Below are 27,275 nucleotides of genomic sequence, written 5' to 3'. Positions count from 1 at the left end.
AGATAGATTAAAATGTTTGAGACATCCAAAATCCTTGTAACACACACACACTCTCTCTCTCTCTCTCACTCTCTCTCTCTCTCTCTATGGGTAGACTAGTCTTTGAGACATCCAAAATCCTTGTAACTCTCTCTCTCCTCTCTCTCTCTCTCTCTCTCTCTCTCTCTCTCTCTCTCTCTGCAGATGGATTAAAAAGTCTGAGGCATCAAAAATCCTTGTAACGCACACACACTCTCTCTCTCTCTCCCTCTCTCTCTCTCTCTCTCTCTCTCTCCCTCTCTCTCTCTTTGCAGATGGATTAAAAAGTCTGAGACATCCAAAATCCTTGTAACACACACACACACTCTCTCTCTCTCTCTCTCTCTCTCTCTCTCTCTCTCTCTCTCTCTCTCTCTATGGGTAGACTAGTCTTTGAGACATCCAAAATCCTTGTAACACACACACACACACTCTCTCTCTCTCTCTCTCTCTCTCTATGGATAGACTAGTCTTTGAGACATCCAAAATCTTTTAACTCTCTCTCTCTCTCTCTCTCTCTCTCTCTCTCTCTCTCTCTCTCTCTCTATGGGTAGACTAGTCTTTGAGACATCCAAACTCCTTGTAACCCTCTCTCTCTCTCTCTCTCTCTCTCTATGGGTAGACTAGTCTTTGAGACATCCAAACTCCTTGTAACTCTCTCTCTCTCCCCTCTCTCTCTCTCTCTCTCTCTCTCTCTCTCGCTCTCTCTCTCTCTCTCTCGTGTACCAAAGCAGATTCATTATTTTTTCATAAAATACAAGACAAAAGAATAGACGGAATGTTAATCAAATTATTATTATAGTTCTCCCAATTCTTTTATCATGATTAAACAGTGACAACAACAGGTCATAAATGTAGACGCAGAGCTCTTAGAAAATTCATTAAAAAACAAATAAAACCTCATTATACGAGAGCGATCTAAAGTAGAGAATATTTTAAGAACATGTAAGAAAAAGAAATGGACATGGGCAGTGCATATAATGAGAATGACAGATAATAGATGGACATTTAAGAGTAATAAAAGGGGTCCCTAGAGATTAAAAAAGAAGCAGGGGAAGGGAGAGAAGACGATGGGTTGACGAACTTAGAAAATTTGCGGACATAAACTGGCATAGAAAGACCATAAACAGACGCAAAATGAAAGGACATGCGTGAGACCGTTATTCTGTAGTGGACTAGTCACGGCTGATGACACACACACACACATATACTCACACACACACACACACACACACACACACACACACACATATATATATATATATATATATATATATATATATATATATATATATATATACATATATATATATATATACATCGCCTTAACAAAAATCTTGAAAGTAATAATTCCATTGGAAAAATCCTGTGCATATTACATCATTACTGATTAATATTTAAAAGGAATTCTTCAGAAAAAGTACTCGAGAAATGTGGTTTTCCGAGATGCAATTGTGTGTGTGTGTGTGTGTGTGTTTCGAACGGCTCTGATTTCAATTCGTACCGGAAATGGATTGTTCCAAATCCCAAACCTGAAAAGAATTTCGTCGAAATGTTCTGTTATTTCAATGTGATTTGCTATAAACCTCAATTGTCGTTCGCCCGAGTTCGATCGAAGTGCGCTGCACGAGTTACTTAATAATAAAAGTAATATATTACAGTAATAATCGTCTTTATCTTTCTATCCAATCTCAACTTTTCCTTCAAACTGCAAAGTCGAGAGTTGAACGTCTTCAGAACTTTCTGACTAAAATTCACAAATCATGTCACGTAGTTCTTTATTATTATTATTATTATTATTATTATTATTATTATTATTATTATTATTATTATTATTATTATTATTATTATTATTATTATTATGGTGATAATGATGATTTACTAGGGCCTTTTGAAATGGGAGAAGAAGAGAATTTTTCGCAGGACCTAAACAGATTCGGAAGAAAACTTTCCCGGATCTCCAAATGGCTTCAAAAGAAATAGCCATTGACTTAGCATGGAGTTTTGAATGACTTCAACAACATCTCTGAACGACTTCGGCTGAAAACTTTCTCGGATTTCCAAATGGCTGCAGAAGAAATAACCATAGACTTAGCATGGCATTCTGAATGATTCCAGAACAAAATCCCGGAACGACTTCGGAAGAAAACTTTCTCGGATTTCCAAATGGCTTCATAAGAAATAACCATAGACTTACCATGACGTTCTGAATGACTCCAGAACAAAATCTCGGAACGACTTCGGAAGAAAACATTCCCGGCTTTCCAAAAAGCTTCAAAACACATTACCGTAGACTTAGCGTGGAGTTCTGAATGACTCCAGAACAGAATCTCCTCGGAGCAATTCTGAACGACTCGGCTCCGAATTCCAAATGACTTCTGAAGACCTTATCTCCATTTTTTCAAATGAAGCTTGCAACACCTCTCATGATCTTTATGTAGCTATACAAGCTTAGCAGTGAACTCGAAGGAGGATTCCACTTAAGTCAAAGAGTTACAACTACAAGATCAACTGGAGGCTCTTCTTAACACCTTCATCTACTGTACATATGGCCTTAATAGTTATCGCCGAAGTTGCTGAGCCTTGAAGATCATAAAGTACGTGCCTTGAAGGAGCCTTTGCTTTGGCTTTTGCGACGATGCCCTATAATTGGAGACTATTGGAAAGAACTACGAGACTTTGTATTGGTGCAAAGATGGATTGAGGGAAATGAAGACGGAGACAGAATGATTCAACTGAGCGGCATTGGTAAATATACTGTGTTGCTCGTCGTTTACTTTGGCATGATGGCATGTATGCACAGAAATCGATGGCATCCTTGTCTCTAACCATCGCTCTGATCGATTTCTCTGAGGAATCTGACGAACTGAAGACACACGGCAATGAAATCTCTCCCGAAATCTCGAAGGAACCTGACGAACTAGGGAAAAACTAGGAAAATAAAAGAGAAGAGAACAACGACGAAAAGCCTTTAAACAAAAAGGTTAAATAGTTGCTAATGCTAGAAGTAAGGCAGCTAAAAAAATTGGCCAAAGAGCTTTTAATGTTAAAGGTAAGGCACTTAAAATAGAGGTCGAAGAACCTCTAACGCTAGAGATATGGCACCCCGAAATAGATCAAAGAACACCTAATGCTAGAAGTAAATTACCTCGAAATAAGAGGTCAAAGAACCGCTAATGCTAGAACTATGGCACCTAGAAATAAGAGGTAAAAAACACCCACTGCTATAAGTATGGCACATAAAAATAAGAGGTCAAAGAACCCCTAATGCTAGAAATAAGGCATCTCGAAATTAGAGGTCAAAGAACGTCTAACGCTATAAGTATGGTACCTCAAAATAAGAGGTCAAAATACCTCTAATGCTAAAAGTAAGGCACCTCGAAATAAGAGGTCAAAGAACCTCTAATACTAGAAATATGGCACCTAGAAATAAGAAGTCTCAGAACCTCTAATACTAGAAGTAAGGCACCTAGAAATAAGAAGTCTAAGAACCTCTTATGCTAGAAGTATGGCACCTAGAAATAAGAGGTAAAAGAACCCCTAATGCTTGAAGTAAGGGACCTACAAATAAGAGGTAAAAGAACCCCTAATCATAGAAGTTGGCACCTCAAAATAAAAGGTAATATTGCTCGAGCTCAGTGCTGCTTTTGATACAGTTGTGTATAAACTGCTACTAAATGATCTATGGTCCATCGGCGTTGAAGATCAAGCTTTCGAATACCTAAAAGACTATTTAGTTGGTAGAAATTAAAGTGTACAAAGTGGAAACTAATTCATCATAGGAACCCCTAAACAAAGGGGTACCCACGGGGAGTGTAGTTGGCCCAATCTTATTCTGCATCTATACTATTAGTCCATCAAAAATACTACGAAGGCATGGTGTGAAGAGCAAACTATCTACGGATGGCACACAATTTTAGTTCTCCATAAATGATATACATGAGATTACTGAAAATCTAAACCAAATCCTTGATAGTGTTAGAGAATGGATGACATTTAAACTTGAGTGATATTCAAATGAACATGGATAATGACTCAGTACCGATATCTAGTAAAGTTCGAGATCTAGATAAATAAATAAATAATAAAAACTGCTTGTTATCATCCAAGAAATATTGCGTTTATATAAAAGTACCTGAACGAAAATTCTGTAAAGAACTTTGTGATAAATTGTGTTATTACCAGGATTGACTACTACAACTCTATCTATTACAATTTACCAAAAGTGCAACTTAAGAAATTACAAAACATAATAAACAGAGGAGCAAGACTGATAAAAGGTCTCCCACTTAGAGAAAGGATCACCCCTATGTTAATCGATTTACACTGGCTGCCGATAAAAGCGAGAATTAAATTTGAGATATGTACAATAACCCACCAAGTTATCAGAACCGGTCGTCCAAAATACTTAAGAGAATTGCTACATATTACTCAGCCAACAAATCGTGTCGGCACGAGAATAGTTACAGATGGCTTCAAACTATTGGAACCGATATATGTCTACTGTAGGCTCCAGAGCCTTTAAAGGCGTCGTGCGGTAATATCAGCAATCAGGTTTTATCATGTGTCAAAATGTCGGGTTTGGTGTGTGATTCAAGACCCACCCATTGCCTGCGGTCTCAGCAGCCCCATGCGCCAGCAGCAAGTCCTTAAAGTTGGTAGACCGCAGCCAAATTTAGTCAGGCAGCCATGACGTCATACCAGGAACTTGCCTTGTGAGATGCATGGTGGCCGGTGTGTTTACCTGTTTACCGGAGTTATTTATGTTATATACACACACATATATATATATATGTATATATATATATCTATATATACATATATTTATATATAAACATATATATATATATATATATATATATCTCTATATATATACATATATATACATATATATATATATATATATATATATATATATACATATATATATATATATATATATATATATATATATATTTATATACATATAAATATATATATGCATATATATATTTATATATACATACATATATATATATATATATATATATATATATATATATATATATATATATATATATATATATGTATATATATAGGCTATATACACACACACATATATATATATATATATATATATATATATATATATATATATATATATATATATATATATATATATATATATCTTCTTCTTCGTCTACATCTTTTCCCAATTCCATGTGGGGTCTATTTTTCTGGTCAGCTTTCTCCATCTACCTCTGTCCCACACCTCATCACTGGTTAATCCCTTTGATTGAAGGTCATCCTAGATACAGTCCACCCACCTTCGCTTTGGTCTCCCTCTCCTTCTCGTTCCCTGTACCTCCATTTCCATCACCCTCCTCCCAATATACTGTTCATCTCTTCTCATGACATGACCATACCACCTCAGTCTACTTTCTTGGATCTTATCTGATAGTTTTCTAACTCCTCTGGTAACCCTAATTACCTCATTCCGTATCTTATCTCTTCTTGTCACCCCACACATCCATCTCAACATTCTCATCTCTGCCACATCCATCTTTTTCTCTTCTGTCTTCTTTATTGCCCATGTCTCCGCTCCATACATCATTGCCGGTCTCACAACTGTCCTGTGTACGTTACCTTTCAACTTAACCCCTATTCTCCTGTCGCATAGTACTCCACACACTTTTTTTTTCCAATTCTTCCATCCTGCTTGTATTCTGTGGTTTATTTCTGCCCCCAGATCACCATCCTCTGCAACTATTGATCCTAAATACCTGAAATTTTTAACTCTTTTCAATCTCTCTCCTTGCAAACTAACTTCCCTATTCACCCCATTTTTTAATCTCAAATACTCTGTCTTTTTCCAGCTGATCTTCTATCCCCTATTTTCCATTTCTCTTCTCCACTCCTCCAGTTTCTCTTCTACTACCTCTCGCCTAGTGCTACACAGTATAACATCATCAGCAAAAAGCATACACCAAGGAGACTGATCTCTAATACCTTGCGTTACTACAGCCCTGACCAGATCAAATAGGTAAGGGCTCGATGCAGACCCCTGATGTAGTCCCACATTTACTGGGAAACTTTCTGTTAGTCCTATACTGCTCTTAACATTTGCTTCTGCCCTTTCATACATATCTTGGGTGATTCTTACATATTTCTCAGGGACTCCTAACGTGGTACTCGATTGTATGCCTTCTCATGTCAATAAAGACCATATGTAATCCTTTCTGTTTCTCCCGATATTTTTCTATTGTCTGGCTCAAAGCAAATATTGCTTCTACAGTCCTTCTTCCAGGCATGAATCCAAATTGTTCCTCACCAATTGTTGTTTCATCTCTGAGTCTCTTCTCAATGATCTTCTCTCATATTTTCATAGTATGGCTTATCAGCTTTATGCCTCTGTAGTTGCCACATTCCTGGATGTCTCCCTTCCCCTTATAGATAGGAATGATTAGGCTTCTTTTCCATTCCTCTGGCATCTTTTCCTGATTGAAGATCTTCTGAGTCAGGTTCCACAGCATATCTATGCCTTCCTCTCCAAGACTCTTCCATACCTCTACTGGTATATTATCCGGTCCTGCAACTTTACTATTTTTCATCTTTACTGCTTGTTCTACTTCTCTTCTAGTCACCCCTATGGTAACTGTCTCGTTTGGGAGTCCATTTTAAAATACTGTTCTTGGGTTCTCCTCATTTAATAGTCCTTCAAAATAAATTTCCCACCTTCTAATTTCAGTCTCTTCTGCTAAAACTATACCATTGCCATCTTTTATTTACCTTATCTGTGTCAGGTCTTTAGATGCAGTATCTCGCGCCTTAGCAATTCGTAATATTTTCTTCTCTCCTTCCGGTGTTTCCATCTCTTTATAGACTTCATTTAATGTCTTGGCCTTTGCCTTTGCTACTGCTCTTCTTGCTTCTTTCTTTGCTTGTTTATAGTTTTCTTTATCCTGCTCTTGTCCTGATAGATCTGCCTTCTTCTTGGCATTTTCTTGGTTTTTACTCGTTCTTGCACCTCATCATTCCACCACCACGATTCTTTATCATTTGGGGGTCTTCTTCCTGATGACTTTCCAAGTACTTCCTCACCGATCCTTAGAATTACTTTACTATTCTCGGTCCACCATTCTTGTACATCCTCATGTAACCTTACTGCTACCAGCACTCTTTCCTTAAAGAAGACTCTCAGTTCTCCCTCTTTCAATTTCCACCACTTAATCTTTGAGTCCATTCTCGTCTTTTTACTTCTCCTACAATTCCTTAGTCTGCAATCAATTACCACTAACCTGTGTTACGCTGCTACACTCTCCCCATTTATCACCTTGCAATTTCTAACTTCCGTCAGATGGTCTCTCTTACACAGCAGCAAATCTATCTGGCTCTCCCTGCCACCACTACTGTAAGTAATCAGTCTGTTAATCTTCTTCTCAAAGAATGTGTTGATCATTACTAGGTCAAAAGCCAATGCAAAATCAATCACTCTTTCTCCCCCATCATTTCTCTCACCCACACACCAACCTCCATGCACTCTCTCTATCCCTTCCCTACTAATTCCCAAGTGGCTGTTCAGATCTCCTCCTATAATTACCCTTTCCCTTGCAGGAATTTTTCCAAGCTCCTGGTCCATCTCCTCCCAGAATGTATCCTTCTCCTCCTCTGTACATCCAGTTTGCGGGGCATAGGCACACACCACATTGGCTATTGTTGCTCCCAGTCCTAGCTTTAAACTCATAATTCTGTCATTTTTTCTATTCACCCCAATCAGATTTTCCTTCAACTCTTTCGATAATATTATTCCTACTCCATTTCTTCCTTCCATATTTGTTCCACTGTAATATAATTTACAACCTTCACCTAGTTCTCTTCCGTTATTTCCCTTCCACCTGGTCTCCTGCACACACAGCACTCCAATATTCCTTCTTTCCATGAGGTCAACCAGCTCTCGCCCTTTTCCAATCATTGTCCCCACATTCAGAGTTGCTACTCTCATCCTCTCCTCAGATATTTTCCTCTGAGCTTGCCTCTTTAACCCCGCCCGCCCATGAATGGGTAGCCCTTGCTGATTTTTCGGAGGGATCAGGCGAGGTCCCAACGCGTCGCTTAAGGGGAACGCCCTGGTATTAATTTCATTCTGATTATACTCACTGACCATAGTTGTTTTGGCTAATTATTTCATGGCTGGATGCCTTTCCTGCCACCAACCCTCCCCATTTACCTGGGCTTGGACCGGCACCAAATTGAGGCTGGCTTACCCCCCTCAGTGCCTGGGTTATATATATATATATATATATATATATATATATATATATATATATATATATATATATATATATATACATATATATACATATATATATATATATATATATATATATATATTTATATTTACATATATCTATGTATATATAAGTATAAATATATATATATATATATATATATATATATATATATATATATATATATATGTATGTATATATATATGTATATATATAAATATATATATATATATATATATATATATATATACATGCACACATATATATACATATATATACAGTATATATATATATATATATATATATTTATATAGATATATACATACATATATATATAATTTATATAAATATATATAGATATATACACACATATATATACATATATATATATATATATATATATACATATACATATATATATATGTATATATATATATATATATATATATATACATATATATATACATATATATATATATATATATATATATATATATATATATATATATATATCATCGCCATCATCATCATCAGCAGTTGCTAGTCCACTGGAGAATAAATGCCTCAGACATGTCCTCCTACTTATGTCTGTTCATAGTCTTTCTGTGCCAGTCCACGCTTGCAAACTTCCTTAGTTTGACAACCATCGTCTTATCTTCCTTCCTCTGCTTCTTTAACAATCTCTAAGGACCCGTTCTGTTATTCTTAATGACCAACTTTATTTCTCAAGATTTTATCCTCGGTGTCGTCTCTGTTGCTGCCCTCGTCGGAACTTTCCTCATTTTCTTCTGAAGATGAGTGCTCTGGCTCAAATCTATAAGGCTGAATACTGCCCGGACATTCAGCTGTCAAAATTTCTAATCGTGGGTCATTTTCGTCATCTGTATCGGTGAAATCAAAGGTAATTTCTTCAGTATTGCTCTTAGTTTCCAATGTGTTCGCCACTGCCAGTGGAATCAGGTGTTCCTGGTATGACGTCACGCGGCTGTTCAATTGGCCCACAGGCATAACCAAATAAGGACCGATTATAGCTGCGACAAGCTTTTGAAAAATCTATGGTCAGTTTATTTAGATACTTCAAAGCATTTTAATGTAGCATAAAATGTGTTTTATGGTCACTGCGTGGCGCCTTTAAATATGTGGCCCCGCGACTATATAATAAGCTCCCACGAGACATCCAAATGATTCAAGACATTAAGGCTTTCAAAAGGAAACTGAAGAATTTCTTATTTCATCAGTCATACAATAGTGACATTTTAACAGTAAATGAACAATACGCGATATGAAACGTTAAATACTCTGAACAAACAAGGTAAAATGACAGTGGAGGTCTTGTAGAGAGTGGGGTTCCCTGCTGTATGGGACCAGAAAAGAAGCCGTCAAAGTAAAGTAAGTAAAGTAAGAGATGAAATATTAAAAGTCATGGTCTAACCATTCCAGGCAGATTCAAGACACTTTTTTTGCTTATTATCATCTTCTACTATACCTATTGACGTAAAGGGCCTCGTTTAGATTTTGCCAGTCGTCTCTATATTGAGCTTTTAAATCAATACTTTCCCATTTATTATCTCCTACTTCACGTTTCATAGTCCTCAGCCATGTAGGCCTGGGTCTTCCAAATCTCCTATTGCCGTGTGGAGCCCAGTTGAAAGTTTGGTGAATTAATCTCTCTTGGGGAGTGCGAAGAGCATGCCCAAACCATCTCCATCTGTCCCTCACCATGATCTCATCCACATATGGCACTCGCGTAAGCTCTCTTATAGTTTAATTTCTAATCCTGTCCTGCCATTTACCTCCCAATATTCTTCTGAGAGCTTTGTTACCAAATCTACAAAATCTGTTGGATATTGTTTCATTGTCACACCGATCTCACTAAACTTATTATAGCCTGATTTTTATATGTAATTTCAGGCAATTTGATTTCCAAATTTTACTTAACGTAGCCATCGTCTGATTTGCTTTTTTTCAATCTTTCATTAATCTCAAATTATAAAAGGTCCTATATTAAAGATTATCGTTACTAAATATTTAAATAATTCCACCTCTTTAATTCTTTCTACTTCTAATGATATTTCCTCTTCCATTGCACATTCCGTTCTCATCTTCTTTTTACCTGGAGCCTAACCTCATGTGATATTTTATGCATTCTGGTAACCAAGAATTGCACATTCAAAATATCTAAGATATGTTTGATATGCGAGATAGACTGTGCCAAACTGTAAGGCCTTTTGAGTATGCTACATAATCTAATGATGATTGCAAATGTGTTGGTTAAGGTATAACTGATATGCTTACAAGCTATACAACTTGATGTTGCGTTGTACGAAAATTCCTATTATAGACTCACCCCCACAAAATGAAAAGACAAACTCGAGGTAGAACGTTTAGCACGGTAGCCTCTAATTTTGTTACAAAACTAAGATTACAGATATAACATCAATGTTGCTACTGATACTGTACCAACAAGACATTTTAGAATTGTGTTATTGTAGAAATCTAGTTAGGGCCACATCTATTTCCTTATCGTTGTAGATATTAATTTCATATATTTTTTTTTCCAGGTGGATGGGGTAACAACATTGCACAAATGGTTGGTCTCCACCTACCGCTGGTAGTGTTAGAGCATTCTTATGTAGTAACCGAGAAAATTTCTGGTATCGAGGGCTTGCCCAATCTACGTGATGCTAAATCTAGCTCCTACCTCAAGTTACAGGGTGACGCCTTGGCAATCGGAGGATTTGAAACTAGCCCTGTCTGGGCCAAAGAAGTGAGTTCTTGGACCATATTATTACCCAAAAGTATAATTCATAATACTTTGAAATATAATGATATATTAGGCAAGAGCTTGTTAATAGGAAAATTCTTTTTTGCTCATGTTGTGATCTACTTGCTGTAAGGTCTACTATACATTTACAAATTCATTCATGAAACGTTCAACTTTTTCTTAAAGAAAGTGCAGTTAAAACTGCTCCAAACATTTCATAGCACTGAATGTTTCCTTGATATAATTCCTCAATAGCTCTAATAAACTATTTATAATAGAAATCCTGAGGGAATCCTATCATATACAGTAAATTATAAATCAGAATAAACTGAAGAAAGAAAATCTTGCTTACGAACAAAACCTAGAATATTGGTTCCTGCTAAGAGTTGAATTTAAAAGTTTGTTTTTATTTCTATTTTTCAATTTTCCTCAAAATGTTGGAGCAATATAGTAATGGTAATAGCATACATATTTTAAACAGTATCGGAGCTGAGTTCATGAGGTACTAGATACGACCAAATAAGATTATACTTTCTAGGGTCCCTTACTTTTGATTACAGCCATATGATATCCTTTTAGAAGACACGTCTATAAAGTACAGAATTCATCTGCTCTTTCTATTACAGCTACTGAAAGACTCGCCTTTCCATCTCTATGAACTAAACTGGGACGCATTTGGTGAACTTCTTGAGGGAGCTATTAAACGTGTTCCAGTTCTAGAACACACAGGAATAAAGTCGACCATCTCTGGCCCTGAGAGTTTCACCCCAGATCATGCTCCTGTCATGGGTGGGTTCTGTTTGAGATTACAACAGAACCATGTTAGGTTTTTGGACATTAAGGCAATTTTCCCTATTCACTATTTGTTTATACATCTTTCATTGTAAATATCAAGGCGTTTCACATCGTCTTCTTCTCAAAGCTCATAGTTATAATGATTTACTAAAAAATAGTGTTCTCATAAACATTTATAATCAGTCACACGGAAATCATTCATGATGAAAATAACTCTTCCTTTCACAAACAAGAATTTATAAAAAGGATAAATCTATCTGAATCAAAAACTTTCTTTACACCAGGAGAAGACCCAAATGTGGAAGGATTCTTTCACTGCTGTGGATTCAACAGTTATGGCATGAGACTGAGCGGTGGCTGCGGAGACCAGATGGCCAAGTGGATACTCCACGGGAGACCAGAGCTTGACATGTTCAATTTTGATGTTCGTAGGTAAGGCCTTTGAACTGTTTAAAGGTTTAAATGTCACTCATGAACGGCAGAGGTAAGGGATAGTGACAATGGCCTACCAAGACAATGCCTCAAATACTGACAATTCATACATAGCGCCGAAGTGGCATAGGAAGACAATGCCCTAGTGATGGATCATATATACATATTAGCGCCGAAGTGGTCGACCAGGACAATGCCCTAGAGACTGACCATATATACATATCAGCACCCAAGCTAGAACCAGAGAGGGCCCCCATCCTTAGCTCATAAGGATAGGTATGTTGCGGACACTAAAATAAACTATCGAGCATCAGCGGGTCTGGAACCTCAGTTCAGAAGATTGTCAGACAGTGACGTTTCCAATATGCTACCCCAAACTCTGAAATTTACATACTGCTTGTTTCCCACATTCATAGATGTACAATTTCATCTTTTGAATAAAATGAAAAAAAAAGAAGAAAAGCTAAAAAGAAAAACAAGCCATTTCCCATTTCCCACTTACAGCTTCACTGTAAGTGAAGGAGAGATTACCTTTTGTTAATTGAGATTTGATTTTACTTGCATCATGGATTCCTTAAGACTGGTTATTCAAACTTACAGTATTTCATGATTAGTACCTTATCCTCGATGAGACTCCTGACTTAAGGAGCTTTGATCTTAATGAATCAAGTAATGAATCATAATAATCCAATTCTATTTTTGCCGTTTGATTAGTTCAAAGGTATGTTAGGAGACAGAGTAACACATTGATTAGTGCATTGATATGAAAATTCTCTCGAAAATATCATTGTTCCTGACCTCGAAAAACAGTTCTGCAATAGGCTCATTTTTTGAAACTCATGAATTTACGGGATTATTCTGGAAAATAAAGGAAAGATAATATAAAAAACAAATGGTCTTACTACTCTCTTCCAAGGTTGCATGTAAGATTTATTGGAATATTTCTTATTTAAGTTTTCATTTCTACATGTACACATAATCTTTTAATTTTCCTTATGTGAACTACTATATATTATGTTTTCACCTTCTATCCAGCATTCTTTATTTTCACCTTAATATTTCCAATCATTCCCTTCCCTATCACCAATCACTACACTGTAATCTGCTATATATATGCCTTATTTTCTTGATCCCCAATTTTACACGTTTAATACAGGCTTCACGAACCTTTAAGCCACAAGAAGGCTTGGGTGGACGCCAAGGTCCATGAGAGCTATTCCAAGAGATATTCCATTCACTTTAAACATGATGAGCCCTTGGCTGGAAGAGGACAACGACTCTCTCCATTGCATAAGGTATGTGGGGTTATTGAAACTATGTTCTCCTAATTATTTCCCTTTAGATATTTTCTTTAAAAGACTCTTGGGATCTTGGAAGTACTGAGAATGGGGCTAGGCCTGTTGATGGTAATGTGTTGGTTGAAATATTGTAAGTCAAAAGAATAGAGAATGAAAGGACATTATAGCTATTAAAACAAAATTGTGATTAAAGAATTTGTTAAGAAAATATCAGATATTGGGTGTCATATCATGATGATTTGGGCTATGATTTTTTCACCTTATATACGACTAACGTAGTAAATAGTCTAGAAAGTAGCCATTAAAATTCTAGTAGAATTTATGATGAATATTAGATTTATGAAAACTTGAGTGAAAGAGTTGCTTTCTCTACTTAAAAATCATTCATAAGTGTTGAACGCTTCAGTTTTTTTTATAAGTTTTTAGAGTTTATATTCGAAAGGGGTATTTCAATGTTACTGTTCTTAAAATATTTCATTTTGATTGTTCATTACTTCTTTTGTAGTTTATTTATTTCCTTGTTTCCTTTCCTCATTGGGCTATTTTCCTTGATGGACCCCTTGGGGTTATAGCATCCTACTTTTCTAACACTGGTTGTAGCTTAGTTAGTTTATTATTACTAACTATCGTTTACTTTTATCTAAATAAACATTTACCAATCACTTCAATTCCTTATCATCATCTCATGAAAAAACTGGTTAAAATACAAAATATCACTTAGAAAAAAACCTCTCATTTTCAGGTGCTGGAGACACAGGGTTGTGTTTTCCAAGAGAGATGTGGATGGGAACGACCCAGCTGGTTTAACACTGAGCAAGCGCCTGTACAACCTTACGACTGGTATGGCTGTTATGACAATCAACTTAACAGGGACCAAAGATATTATGATGCTCTTAGACTTGACTATTCATATGGACTGCCTAATCATCACCATCTGGTAAGGTACTCTTCACTACAGACAGATTTTCTTATGATGTTTTACGATGAATCATCACAAAAAGCAAAGAGAACTTAAGAGTTTTCCATAAACCGAAATCCCATGATGGGTTTAGAAATTATAGCTAGACTAAATGATCTCCTAAGATTTAAAGGCTGTTTATGAATGGCAGAGGCAAGAAACAGTGGCATTGCCCTAGCAAGCAAGACAGTGCCCTAGACAGTGACCATATTTACATATGATCAGCTCCCTAGTCCCCTCTCCACCCAAGCTAGGATCAGGGAGGGCCAGGCAATGACTGCTGATGACTTACCAGGTAGACCTGAGGGCTCCCCCAACCCCCGCCCCCACCTTAGCTCACAAGGATGGTAAAGTTGCAGATACTAAAGGAAATAACGAGTTTGAGGGGGAATCGAACCCCAGTCTGTCGATCACCAGGCAGAGACATTAACAATTAGCCACAACTACTTCCTAACAACTGATTCAGTGATTTTAACATATTCAAAAGTATAGTTTAGTTTCTCATCAAGATTATTTTCTAAGAATTAGATAGTAGTTTTATGTAGCTGGTATTTCTAGACATACTAAATCAAAAAGTTCTACAAACAAAACATGTTTAAGGTAAGGCTATCGCATGACAAAATACACACACACACACACACACACACACACACACACACACACCAACACACACATATAGAAGACAAAGACACACTCATATAAATAAAGAAAATAAAATCAAAAGATATTAGGGAACAACTTAACAATTATCATGTAAGCAATTTGCTTGATCTAAATTTCTTTTCTGTTGGATTTAAATTTGCAATTATTTTCTAAAATTACAGCTTGAAAGGGAATGCCTCTCATGCAGAGAAGCAGCCGCCATCTTTGACCTATCCCACTTTGGAAAACTTCACTTGGTGGGCCCTGATGCCCAATTAGCAGCTGATTGGATCTTCTCGGCCAATGTAGACAAGAACCCAGGGTGTACTGTTTATACTTGCATGCTGAACCAGTGGGGTGGCATAGAAGCTGACATAACTGTGGTAAGTAATTACTTTCCATGTTTTATATTTATTAGTTTCACCGGATTTATAATAAATTAAACCTTCTTTTGCACGAAAAATTGTTTATTAATAATGGGAAGCTACTGCAACGAAAAATATCTCACTTGAAAGAAAGAATGTTATTGAGTGTTTGTTTGGGTGTTACAGGTAATATATTGTATAGACTTAAAAACTACATATTCGGACGTGGAAATAAAAATTTAATGTAGGATTGAAATTTAAAAGGTTGTCCACACGAAGTTAATGTACTGTAAGAGAGCACACACACCTTTAGCTTGTAAGATGTACAGTATTTAATGTAAAGAACTAGGAATAGAAAACAAAAAAAGAGTATAGATTAACTGCCAATTAAAGCCTCATTCTTTGAAAATGAAATATAGATCTACGGATAGAGTTACTTTAGTACCTCACCCTTGATTTAAAATTACCCCTACTTAAAACTTGCTTGATCTTCAATATTCTATAGATTTTAAAGGCTAGGCTATAACTCCTTTTTCGTACTATGTATTGTCAATCAGTATTGAAACGGATTTTGACTTAGGAAAAATCTGTTTTTGCGTGAGATAGCCATGTCGTCCTGATGGAAGGTCCCTTTGGCAACTTCCTACTGCATAATATTTCTGCGAGTGATATCACAAGAGAATTACCGTCAGGTATTACGGGGTTCTAACCCCCGGAACGACTATCCTAAGATATCGTGTATCATCAGTGACGTATCCGTAGATAACGATAGATATCTGCACCCCTAATAGATTTAACTCAGTCTAGGAAACTAGGGGAAAGGATAAGAGAGGAGCCGTTATATATCAACTTCCCTCATGATATCTCGGTATGTCCCTAGACACGTCATTCCACATAGCAGCATAACTACCGTGAAAAGAGGCATCCTACGAGGAATTGGGGAGGAACAGCGTAACGGGCAGGCCATCAGGACGACATGGCTATCTCACCTAAAAATAGATTTTTCCTTCATCAAAATCCGTTTGATGAGCTCAAGCCATGTCGTCCTGATGGAAGTGTACCAGAGAATTACCTATAACTTGGTAGGAAGCCTCAAGGAGATGGGTCCCAATACCGAAATGCACTTACAAAATTACTCCATCAAGGCATAGGTATCACTCTCAAACATATATCCCAGAACAGTTCAGAGGCAGTATTGACGGTATAATGGTCCGTCAAGGAGGCAATGAGGACCAAAGGACCGCCCTCTGCAATTGGAAAAGCACCTGAGTTCAGTGTCAGGAACCCTAAGGAACCAAAAACTGAAGGAGGCATCGTAGGTAAAACGTATGGAACAATTACCCACCAGGATAAACTACCAAATATGTTCAGGAAGGATAATAATATGGAGGCACACTAAATTTATTGCTGCTAAGGTAATAATAATCATAAAAATTAGGGTATAAAATAAAAAGCATGTAACAATTTACACTTTTATTCACAAGAATCAGTGAAGAGGATGATAAACAATCATCATTAATGGCCTTATAGAAAAATATTTTGCACAAAAGGAAATATATCCCATCCATACCCAGACATAAGGTAACATTAGGGGACAAATACGTGACATAAGAAACCGTAGGGAACTTATGGCAAAATAAACCTGATCAGTAGATACATGATCAACTATGTACAAAAAGGGGTAATCCCCCAGACAAATTGAGGTATAGCTTAACCAACAATTAGATAGGTAGGCTGTAGCACTGAAGGAACAAACATTGCGTCGGAGAGACACAAGTGAACCTGAAAAGAAAATGATTAATTGCATTTTTGCTGAGTTCTTGAAGCAAAAACCAACTGTTTACTCATTGTAAATAACAAGCTGGAGGAGTGCCTTAGGATGCACTGCGGGCTACGTCGCTGTAGCGGCTTTGATAACACCTCCCGCAGCCACCATAAAATGGCGTATCTCCTCCAATTGCTTCAGAAAATGCCTGAAGAAAACCCAAGTGATCTTCCAACCAGTATATGCCTGAAGTCCCTCAAAGAACATATACTGGAAAAAATTCAAGGAGGAAGCCACTTTCCTAGGGTCGTGACCCAATGGCATACTAGCCGGGTCTGCTCTTTGTATAAAGTAGGTAATTTTTGCTCTTAACTGTTTCAGAGACAAATCAGACCCCACTGTTTCACCCTTAAACAATTGACCACCCTTAACCTGCACTGTTCTTAGTAAATACAATTTTAGACACTGCACTGGGTACAGGGTGAGATCACCTGGTGGGGGAACTATTTTCCATGGACCCCACCGTTTAGAGAGAGGTTCATTCTTAGCTAGAAAAGCAGGATCAGGGTATAAATTAACATCACCATTATCCACAAATTCAATGTGGCCCACGTCTCTAGAAAGCGCCACAATTTCACTAACACGAGCACCCGAAGCCATTGCAATTAAAAAGATGACTTTCTGAGTGAGATCACAAATAGAAGCCGTTTGATTGTCTATGTCCGAAGCGAATTGCAAAACTTTGTCCAAAGACCAAGAGATAGGCTTCAGTGGGACTGATGGCCGTAGCCTTGCACAAGCCTTCGGAATTTTGTTGAAGATATCCGAGTTAAAGTCGACATCAAAGGAATATAGTATAGGTCTAGTGAGGGCCGATTTGTATGACGAAATCGTGGAGGAAGCTAGACCTTGCTCATGTAAGTCAATCAAGAAACCTAAGCAAAAATCTATAGTAATTACTCCAGGATTCTTGTCTTTGACGTATTTGACCAATTTCTTCCATGACGCTTCATACTGAGTCATGGTGGTAGAGGTTTTATAATTTTCCACAAACTCCAACTTATCACGTTGAATTTGGAACTTCTTTTCCAGGGCTAAGGCGAAAAAATCATGAGATGAAGGTTGTTCGTTCTCCAGGATGAAGTATAGACAATCTCCCGCTGTACCTCCTGGGACAGAATTGGGTAGGGCAACGGCACCAACTTGGGGTTCATTTCCACGAACCATGGGAAACCAGTTGCTCTTTGGCCACAGAGGAGCCACCAGAGCCGCCGTCCCTTTGAAAGATCGAAGCTTGTCCAGAACTTTCACGAGGAGGTTGAACGGTGGGAGCAAGTAAATCTTTGTCCAACAATTCCAATCCAGGGACATCGCGTCCATTTCCACTGCTGCTTGATCCACGTTCGGTGCCACATAGCAGGGAAGTTTCTTGTTGAGACTTGTCGCAAACAGATCCACTTGAAGTCCAGGGACAAAACAGAATGATTTTCCATCTACAGACCACTCCGTCTCTAGAGGTTTTGTCCGAGAGAGGGAATCTGCCATCACATTTCTTACTCCATGAAAGTGGGATACCAACCTTTCTTCTGAGCCATTTATTTGAGGAGACCTCGACCCTTGTCTGTTGATGCAATAGACTATCACCTTGCTGTCGAGGACTAGACGGATATGAATGTTCTTCTTCAAGAAGACTGCCATGGCCTCCAGAATATTGATGTGGAATTGTTGTAATTTCTGAGACCACCGGCCTTGCACTTTCTTGAGCAGGGTATGACCCCCCCAACCAACCATCTGTATGAAGTGTCACTACTGGAGGAGGAAAGCGCAGCGGAACCGTCTGTGAAAGACTTTTGATAGTGGACTACGGTCGAAGTTGTTTTCGCAGTAAAACTGGAGTCTGCTTCTGAAGGTCGCGAAGAGCTTTGGAGGCTCTCCGTTTCCAAACTTTGCTTACATCCTTGAGTCGTACTTTGAGGAGAGGGTTCGTGACCGAGGCAAATTGTAAAGATCCTAGAACCCTCTCCTGGCATCGCCCGGTGGTCGTCCTCGACTTGATCAGTAACCTGACTGACTTCACTATTTCCTTCCTTTTGGAGGGAGGAATAGATAGGGAATGAGACGATGTTCCAACGAATCCCCAACTACTGGAAGTCTTGAGCTGGGGTCAGTCTTGATTTCTTGAAGTTGATCTGAAATCCGAGGAAATGAAGGAACCATACAACTCGAGTAGCTGCTTCCGAGCACTCCAGTGCCGAGGGAACCCACACTAGCCAGTCGTCCAAGTACACCGCTACTTGAAGGCCTTTTTCCCAAAGTTGCTGTACGACTGCGTTGATAAGCTTCGTGAAAATCCTCGGAGCTATGTTGAGCCCGAATGGCATAACTCTGAATACATAGCCCTTTCTCTCCAGGCTGAAACCAAGGTAGGGAGAGAAGCGTCGACCTATCGGAAGATGCTAATAAGTATCGGTAAGATCTTTAGAGACGGTGTAAGCCTCCAGGGGTAGTAAGGTCCGTATCTGCGAAATAGTCAGCATCCGGAACCTGTTGCACTGAATGAACAGGTTTAGACGGGACAAGTCGAGAATAGTTCAAGGTATGCTCGAATCTTTCTTTGGCACGCAAAATAGATGACCTTGAAATCTCATAGATCTCGTGTAATGGATAACTCTTTTCTTCAGTAGGTCTTTTACGTATTGTTCCAGATGAGATGTTATTTTCTGGAAGAATCTCCTGAGCTTTGGTGGCCTTCGTTTCCACTTCCAACCCAAGCCGTTGGAAATGACGCTCTGTGCCCAAGGACTGAAGGACCAACGGTCCTTGAACAAGGCCAGCCGTACCCCTACCGGGAGACCTCTGTTGTTTGGGTTGAGGACGTGATCCTAGTCCTCCTCTGCAGTCTCGATGTCCGTGACCCCTAGGCTTGCCTCCTCTATTAAAATGGCCTCTGCCTCCTTTTCCTCTTTTAGGAGGTCAAAAGGCAGATGACCCTTGCTCGTGCACAGGGTTGAAGGCCGGGGACTGTGTCACCACATGCTGGGGTACAGGGTAGACAGTCTGAGGGTGGTGGCAGGAGGAGGAGCAAACGGCTTCCGAGGATAGGACGGTTTACGAGACCTCTTGGGTTGTGGGCCTCCCCCAGGAGAGAACTTCCCCTTCAATGAGATACCCCACTTCTGGAAAAGGCTATTGTTCTCTGCGGCAGCCTTATCCGTAACTTCCTTCACCAACTTCTGAGGAAACAGGTCTTTTCCCCAGATGCTAGAGTCGATGAGACATTTTGGCTCAGGACGGATGGTAGCTGCGGTGAGTACATGATCTCTACAGGCTCTATGGGCCTGGAAGAAAGCATAAAGGTCCTTCATAAAAGTGGAGAGATGTGTCTTCGCCATCAATGAAAAAACTGGGGCATCCGTAAAATTCTCAATCATCATCTCAATAAAGCACTGCAGAGACATCGAAGCTGATAACCTTTCTTTGGTCTCTAGTTCAGTCTTAAGAAGGTGTTCGGGAATCCTGGGCAGCTTCTCATTAAACTGGCGACTGGCCACATCCTTATCCAGTTTACCTTCAGCGAAAGTAAACTGGACATCGGTCCAGTGGTCGGCATCATGTGGTAGAATAATGGAGACTGGTTTGCACTCTTCCAATGCTGGGAGAAGCTTACCCTCACGAATGCCTTTCTCCACTGCCACGTAGCCCTTCGAGGCAAAGGGGTAGACCATTGTGTCCGGAGCCACGAAGGTGGCCAGCCGCTTACCGAAAGCGCCAAGCTGTGTATTATTACACCCTGCCGTCTTCATTTCTTTCACTGCCAGATATTGAGCCCTTGTGTGTTCCGAGAGGATCGTTTCTTTAGGGATGGTGTCATCCCGCAACGGCACCCCTTCAACTAGCCTCACGTAGCAAAACGGGTAGGCATCAATGTCAGGGTAAAAGCCCAGATCCGCCACCGGTCAGGAACCAAGCCCTTTGCCAATGTGGAGGATGCCCTAGGAGAAAGCGGCGTGGCCAGCATACCTCCAAGGATTTTGCTGCGTGCAATAGGGCAGCTGGGAAGGCAAGACTTTATCCTTAGTCGGCTTCTCCTGCTTCTTCAAGGCCTGAATCTCTTCTTGTTAGGCCTTAAACATCATCAACTGGTATTGCTGATTCCCCTCCATAAAGGCTTTCATGTTAGCCAAGAGAGCCAAATCCATCGTAGTACCTGAGGTACTCAGGAACTGAGGGGGCTCCATAACCCAGCAGGAAATGGTGGGGGGAAAGAGGCAGGAGCAGCTCCCGTCGCGGAAGAGGTAGTCGTCACCGTTGACAGGGAGGCCATTATTATAGTGGGGGCTGAAGTGGTAACCACCACTGAACCCTTGATGGACCCCAAACTTGCAACATCTACCTCCGGCAGGTAAGAGTCATCCTCCGGATGAAGGGGTTTTCATCCGACTCCACCGTGGAAAGGAGAGCTGATTCCCTACCCGGGAAGAGAGAGGAGACCGTAGACATCCTCTCGGAGTGTAGGCTCATTGCACCCAATGCCTCATCGACCTGTAGCGTGACCATTGGGATGGGTTTAGGATTAAAGTTACCCAAAACCGAATCAGGTGCCGCCTTGGGGAAGAGGATATCCCTCCACTCGTTAGAGGGGAGGTAAGGGGTCTCCAGATCCGAGTTCTTCTTGACCCCTCTTACCCAGGTGCGAAGGGACCCCTGGAAGAACACGTGGTCGTCATCTGAAGTATCCTGTGATACCCATCCAGAATGATGCAGGTCCATGCAAACACTGCAATCCTGAGGGTCCCAGTACGAGACTGGACCCTTCATCCTCCGACACTTCGCATGGGTGCGGCAAGTATCGTGCCTGCAAGGATGCCTCACGGTCCTGGCACAAATCTGAACTCTACAGCGCATCTCCGTCATAGACACCGCCTGTAGGGAGAAAAGGGGTGAAATGAGTACTTGGTTCTCTAACAGTCACCAAAAGCTGAAAGGAATGGATTAGTGACATTCTATGCTGACAATCAAGGGATAGTAATCCCAAATTGCGTATAAATGCAGTTGGTGAGAAAGAAGGAGATAAAGTACAAAATGTCCATTCTCCTAGTAAGGATGTTAGATTGGAATAAATAGCCTTATTAGAGTCAGTTGCTATAGACCCAAAGAGGGAGGGGGGAGGGGAAAGTGTGCTCATGGACGGAACTGTCGCTCCTATATCTCCGCAGAGAAATAGCCAATGAGAAGGCAATGGAACGGGTAAACTCAATAGTTTAAGCCATTGATGCATCGATTAATGAGCGAGAGTCTATAGCAAGTCAAGGGCTATGATTACTTAGGAAAAAATGCGGATAGGGAAGTAGCCTATAGAGTTATCCCCCATTTATCCAATCCACACCCACAGAGGGAAATAGAGAAATTGATAGAAAGCCAATAACCATATGTATTTCATGCAGGGACCTGGAAGACCTTTCGTAAAAGGGATGCCGAGGCCCAGCATACATAAAGAACCTCAAAAATTGAAGGAGAAAGGCCTTTATGTTGAACTGTAGTTGAATGCACCTAGAGTCAGTAGAGAACCCACCTTAGTTTATATAAAGCGGTATGTATGTGCTCTAGAGGTACCAATGTTGCTAGAAGTACCGGCAGCACTAGGGGAGTAATGGCATTGCCACCAACATTCTATGTGCCCTAAGGCGCTGGCATAGTCATCCAATCCCATAGACTAGTACTATCCCCGCCGCCAGTAACAACAACACCGTCAGGGGCAACGAGGACATGGGCAGCAGAGACAAATGGCAAGGGTTTCTGTAGGAAAACTCCGTGCCGTTAGTAGCGACGCATCGCCAGTCCAGGTACTATAGGATAGTGTGCCGATAGGAAGCGGGCAAAGCCGTTAGGTACCGGCACTGCCGTCAGTCTGATAGCCTACCCCTCAGGGAGAAGCATGCTGACAGCTTGGAGAGTCAGATTCAAGAGGGAAGCAAACCCCACGATCAACAAATGCAAATACACAGCAGCATAATGATAAAATTCATGCAATATCAGTCCCAGAAAGGCTAGGATATAAAGAGAGGGGACGGAATGGGGTAGATATACTCATGCACTATATGAGCATTCCTTAACAATCCCCAGAACAGAAGCAACAGCAAGGAAGTCAGGCTCAGAAAGAAATCTGGATTCGATCCGAAGGTTTTCCCTACAAGATAGTCTAGGCCGCCGCATCCTGAATCCAAGAAAGGTTAGAAAACCTCTGAACAAAAAATGAATATGGCCTGCTGCAAGTCGATCGAGAAATCTCAGGGGCTAGGAGGAAACAGCTGTATAGGTAAGTCGGCGCACCGACATGATGAGATCCCCCTTCGAAAGGGGAGCTCCAATGGACTGCGCAGTCCTAGAATGAGAGATCACGAGCGAATGCAGCATGGTGGACCAATGGATTCGCCGACAAGAGCTAGGCTAAGCCTAATAGGTAGAAAAAAAACCGGGGGATCGAAGACAGGCGGCCAGAGGTGCTCAGTAAACTAGTATAACCGAGGTGAAAAACCCCTTAAGGTTAAAATGGCTGGTGCCAACAAGACCAGTAAGAAAGACCTGATCGCCATCGGCGAGCCTGTCTCCAAATAAAACTATACCACTCCCTAAACTAGACTAGCCGGAACTGACACGCACAAAATAAAACTTAAACTAAATTAATGCATGGTAAATGTATTCACAAAAAAAGAGCCCACGGCATCATAATGCTAAAATAAAGCTAGCTAATGTGATACTAGTGAAATAAGACTAAGTGAACACGAAAAACAGAGGGCTGTCGGGTACGCGACATGGCGCCCAAAGGCTAGCTGGACTCGGAGCGCCTAGCTCCCACAAAGCCTAAAAGGTTAAATTGCCACTCCCCGAGGGGATCTAAAACTCCTACAGCTAATTCAAACTGTAAAAGAAGAGGGTACTCTACTTTGACGACAAAAGGGAAACCATCATGCTAGGAATTACTCCAAAAAGCTGAGAAAAGGACAATTGACAAAATACGAATGTGTAGGAAAGCTGCGAACAAAGGAATGTCCAGGGACATACTGAGAGGTCATGGGGGAAGGGGATATGTAACGGCTCTTCTCCTATCCTTTCCCCTAGTTTCCTAGACTGGGTTAAGTCTATTAGGGGTGCAGATATCTATGGTTATCTACGGATACGTCCTTGATTATACACAATATCTCAGGATAGTCGTTCCGGAGGGTTAGAACCCCGTGATACCTGACGATAATTCTCTTGTAATATCATAGAAATATTATGCAGTAGGAAACTGCCGAAGGGACCTTCCATCACGACGACATGGCTCGAGCCCAAAAAAGATTCCATCATTCCTCCTTTGTGAAAATCTTTGTTCAAACTAAATGTTCTTATATAGTGTAGGTTACTTTTATAGTGATTATATCATGTTTTTACACTTCAGTGTTAGACTAGACTAAATTTGATTATTCAAAATACGATTTAGTGAAACGTGTTCGCCTAGCATTTGCATGGCAGCAGATCAATCCCAGCCCGGGACTGTGAGTTTGAGTTGTTTACTGGGGAGGCCACTGTTGTGCTTGGGCACTACAGTGGGGGGCTAGACTCGCCCAGCTGACATTCTGGTGACCATCTATTCTGATGAAACGGGAACAGAAACCAGACATCTTTAACCTTTAATCTTCTGTCAGAGCATCTGCGAAGGAGACACAAGATCTGAGATCGACGCTTCATTTGAAGGTCGAAGTTTTTATTTGGTCGTCGGCACATCGACAGCAACACACTGTGCTTCGCATATAACGAAGGAAATCAGAAGGCATGGCTGGAACGCACAGCTACTGAACAGAACGGAGGACCTAGCTGTACTATCACTTCAGGGACCCTGTAGCAGAGACATCCTCAAGTCTATTTCCAATGCTGATTTCAGCAATGAGGCTTTCCCATTTTCTACTCATAAAACAGTTACAGTTGCCGGGATTCAAGTCAGAGCAATGAGAATTACTTTTGTTGGAGAAATGGGTTAGTATTTATAGAACAACTCCCCTCTGGGCAAGATGAGAATTCTATCAGTACATTATCAAAAATTCACTTTTTAATTTTCTTCATGAGCATTAAGAAATTCCTGATATTCTTGGGGTTTGTAAGTTTTGATATATAATTTATCATGTACAGCTATGGTGACCAGAGATAAGCAAATGACCACCACAAATACTTCTGTGTGACAAAGTCTTAATCTCTTGGCAGGATGGGAACTCCACATGCCAAAAGAATCAGCCATACATGTTTATGAAGCTATAATGGCAGCAGGAAGACCATTCAATCTAGTAAATGCAGGGTACCGTGCTCAGGACTCACTCGCTGCTGAAAAGGTATTCTGTGTCAAAGTTATCTCTAGCACAAGTCACGAGTGTTTGTTTACATTTAATGAATACATATACTAGGGAGTTTTCTTAGATATAATATTAACTGGTCTTGTAAGAACATTCTGCTCTCTTTATAAGCCAAGTGACACATTTTAACCGATTGTAGACTTTTTTCTTAATCTTGTACACAGTGACTAATCTAATGAACTTGTTTCAAGGGTTACCGACGCTGGCACAGTGACATCCGCCCTATCGACACTCCTCTGGAAGCGGGCCTTGCTTTCACCTGTAAACTTGGTAACGACATAAACTTCCTTGGCCGACAGGCAGTGGAACAGCAGAGGTCCACAGGCATCACAAGAAAGCTAGTGACACTAACTTTACAGGACAGTAAGCGACCTCTCTGGGGCAGTGAGGTCATTTTGAGGGATGGCCAACCTTTGGGGTCCATTCGTAGAGCCGAATATGCTTTCATTCTAGGAAGAACGATCTGCTACGGTTACATACGTCACCCTGGGAAGGGTAGAATCACCAGAGATTTCCTGGAGTCTGGTGCCTGGGAAATAGAGTCTATGGGAGAGCTTCTAGAAGCGTCATTGCATGCTAAGCATCCTTTTGATCTGAAGAGCCTGCGCGTTCAAGGAATCTATTGAGGCCTGAATCTGACGAGTTTAGCCTTTGGGTTGTAAGTGCACTATCATGAGAGGAATTTTTAATGTGAAAGGAAATATAATGTAAAAAAAATATTAAATGGCATGCAGAAAGGGGACCTCTCTAACGACTTATCAAGAGATGAATTTTCAATATGAATGGAAATAGATTGTACAAGAAAGTATGAAGTGGCAGATAATAATCCCATTGGTAACTATCTATAAATAAAAGTTACATTTTTAAAGTGTCTCACGTTCTACTGCTGCAAATAATAATAAAAATTAACATTTTAAAATTGTATTCAAGTTATTTATTGACGCAATGATTACAAATACTATGAAACTGCTTGTTTTGAAATAATGACTTATAATTCAACGTAGGAGAAATAACAAGGTTTAATAATTACCTATTTAATTCTGCCATAAGAAAGTCAAACAATACTCAACATAGGTTTAATTTCACTTAAGATTATAAGAATAAAATTAATAATGAAAGAGAAAAATATTTATTTTTCTGTCTCTTTGTTTTGACTTCTCTTTAATCAATAATAATCCTGTTTTTCTATCAATTGTTTGATTTTTATCACTATGATTATGGACATTTTTATCCACAATATGAAATTATTCGTTTTGTGAAGACTCTTAAGTAGACCACACAATCAGGAGTCGTGGTGTTAAGATTATTTCATTCATAAAAATGGGAAAGATTATAAAAGATACCATAAATGCCTTTACAGTTGGGTGTTGCAAAAAAAAAATATGATGATAATAATAATAATAATAATAATAATAATAATAATAATAATAATAATAATAATAATAATAATAATAATAATAATAATATCCAAATTTTACAGTTCCTGAGGTTAGAGAATATCTTATATCCTTCTTGGAATGTATGAAACTAATATTCATGAGAAATAGAATATTTTGAAAATCCTTCAGAAATAGTCAAGAAATTCTA

At 39.5% G+C, this 27,275-nt stretch overlaps 1 protein-coding gene across 4 annotated transcripts in view; it reads left to right on the top strand.

Moving 5' to 3' along the window:
• LOC137656662 (sarcosine dehydrogenase, mitochondrial-like) overlaps window positions 1-26,792 on the top strand; it is an 82,496-nt gene extending 55,704 nt beyond the window's left edge. For 3 of the 4 annotated variants that reach the window (XM_068390834.1, XM_068390833.1, XM_068390832.1), the window contains 9 exons: window positions 10,847-11,052; window positions 11,676-11,838; window positions 12,129-12,276; window positions 13,433-13,571; window positions 14,317-14,511; window positions 15,357-15,557; window positions 24,990-25,317; window positions 25,543-25,667; window positions 25,880-26,791. In XM_068390834.1, coding sequence (XP_068246935.1) covers window positions 10,847-11,052; window positions 11,676-11,838; window positions 12,129-12,276; window positions 13,433-13,571; window positions 14,317-14,511; window positions 15,357-15,557; window positions 24,990-25,317; window positions 25,543-25,667; window positions 25,880-26,314 — 1,940 coding nt within the window. In that variant the 3' untranslated portion in view covers window positions 26,315-26,791. Of the gene's footprint in view, window positions 1-10,846; window positions 11,053-11,675; window positions 11,839-12,128; window positions 12,277-13,432; window positions 13,572-14,316; window positions 14,512-15,356; window positions 15,558-24,989; window positions 25,318-25,542; window positions 25,668-25,879 lie in introns of all 4 variants that reach the window. The other variant, XM_068390835.1, reaches the window with a different exon arrangement.
• The last annotated feature ends 483 nt before the right edge of the window (window positions 26,793-27,275 follow it).

Source organism: Palaemon carinicauda, chromosome 17 (assembly GCF_036898095.1).
Source record: "Palaemon carinicauda isolate YSFRI2023 chromosome 17, ASM3689809v2, whole genome shotgun sequence".
NCBI classification, from domain to species: domain Eukaryota; kingdom Metazoa; phylum Arthropoda; class Malacostraca; order Decapoda; family Palaemonidae; genus Palaemon; species Palaemon carinicauda.
The sequence above is the reverse complement of the archived record's forward strand: the minus strand, read 5'-3'. Positions and strand labels throughout refer to the sequence as shown.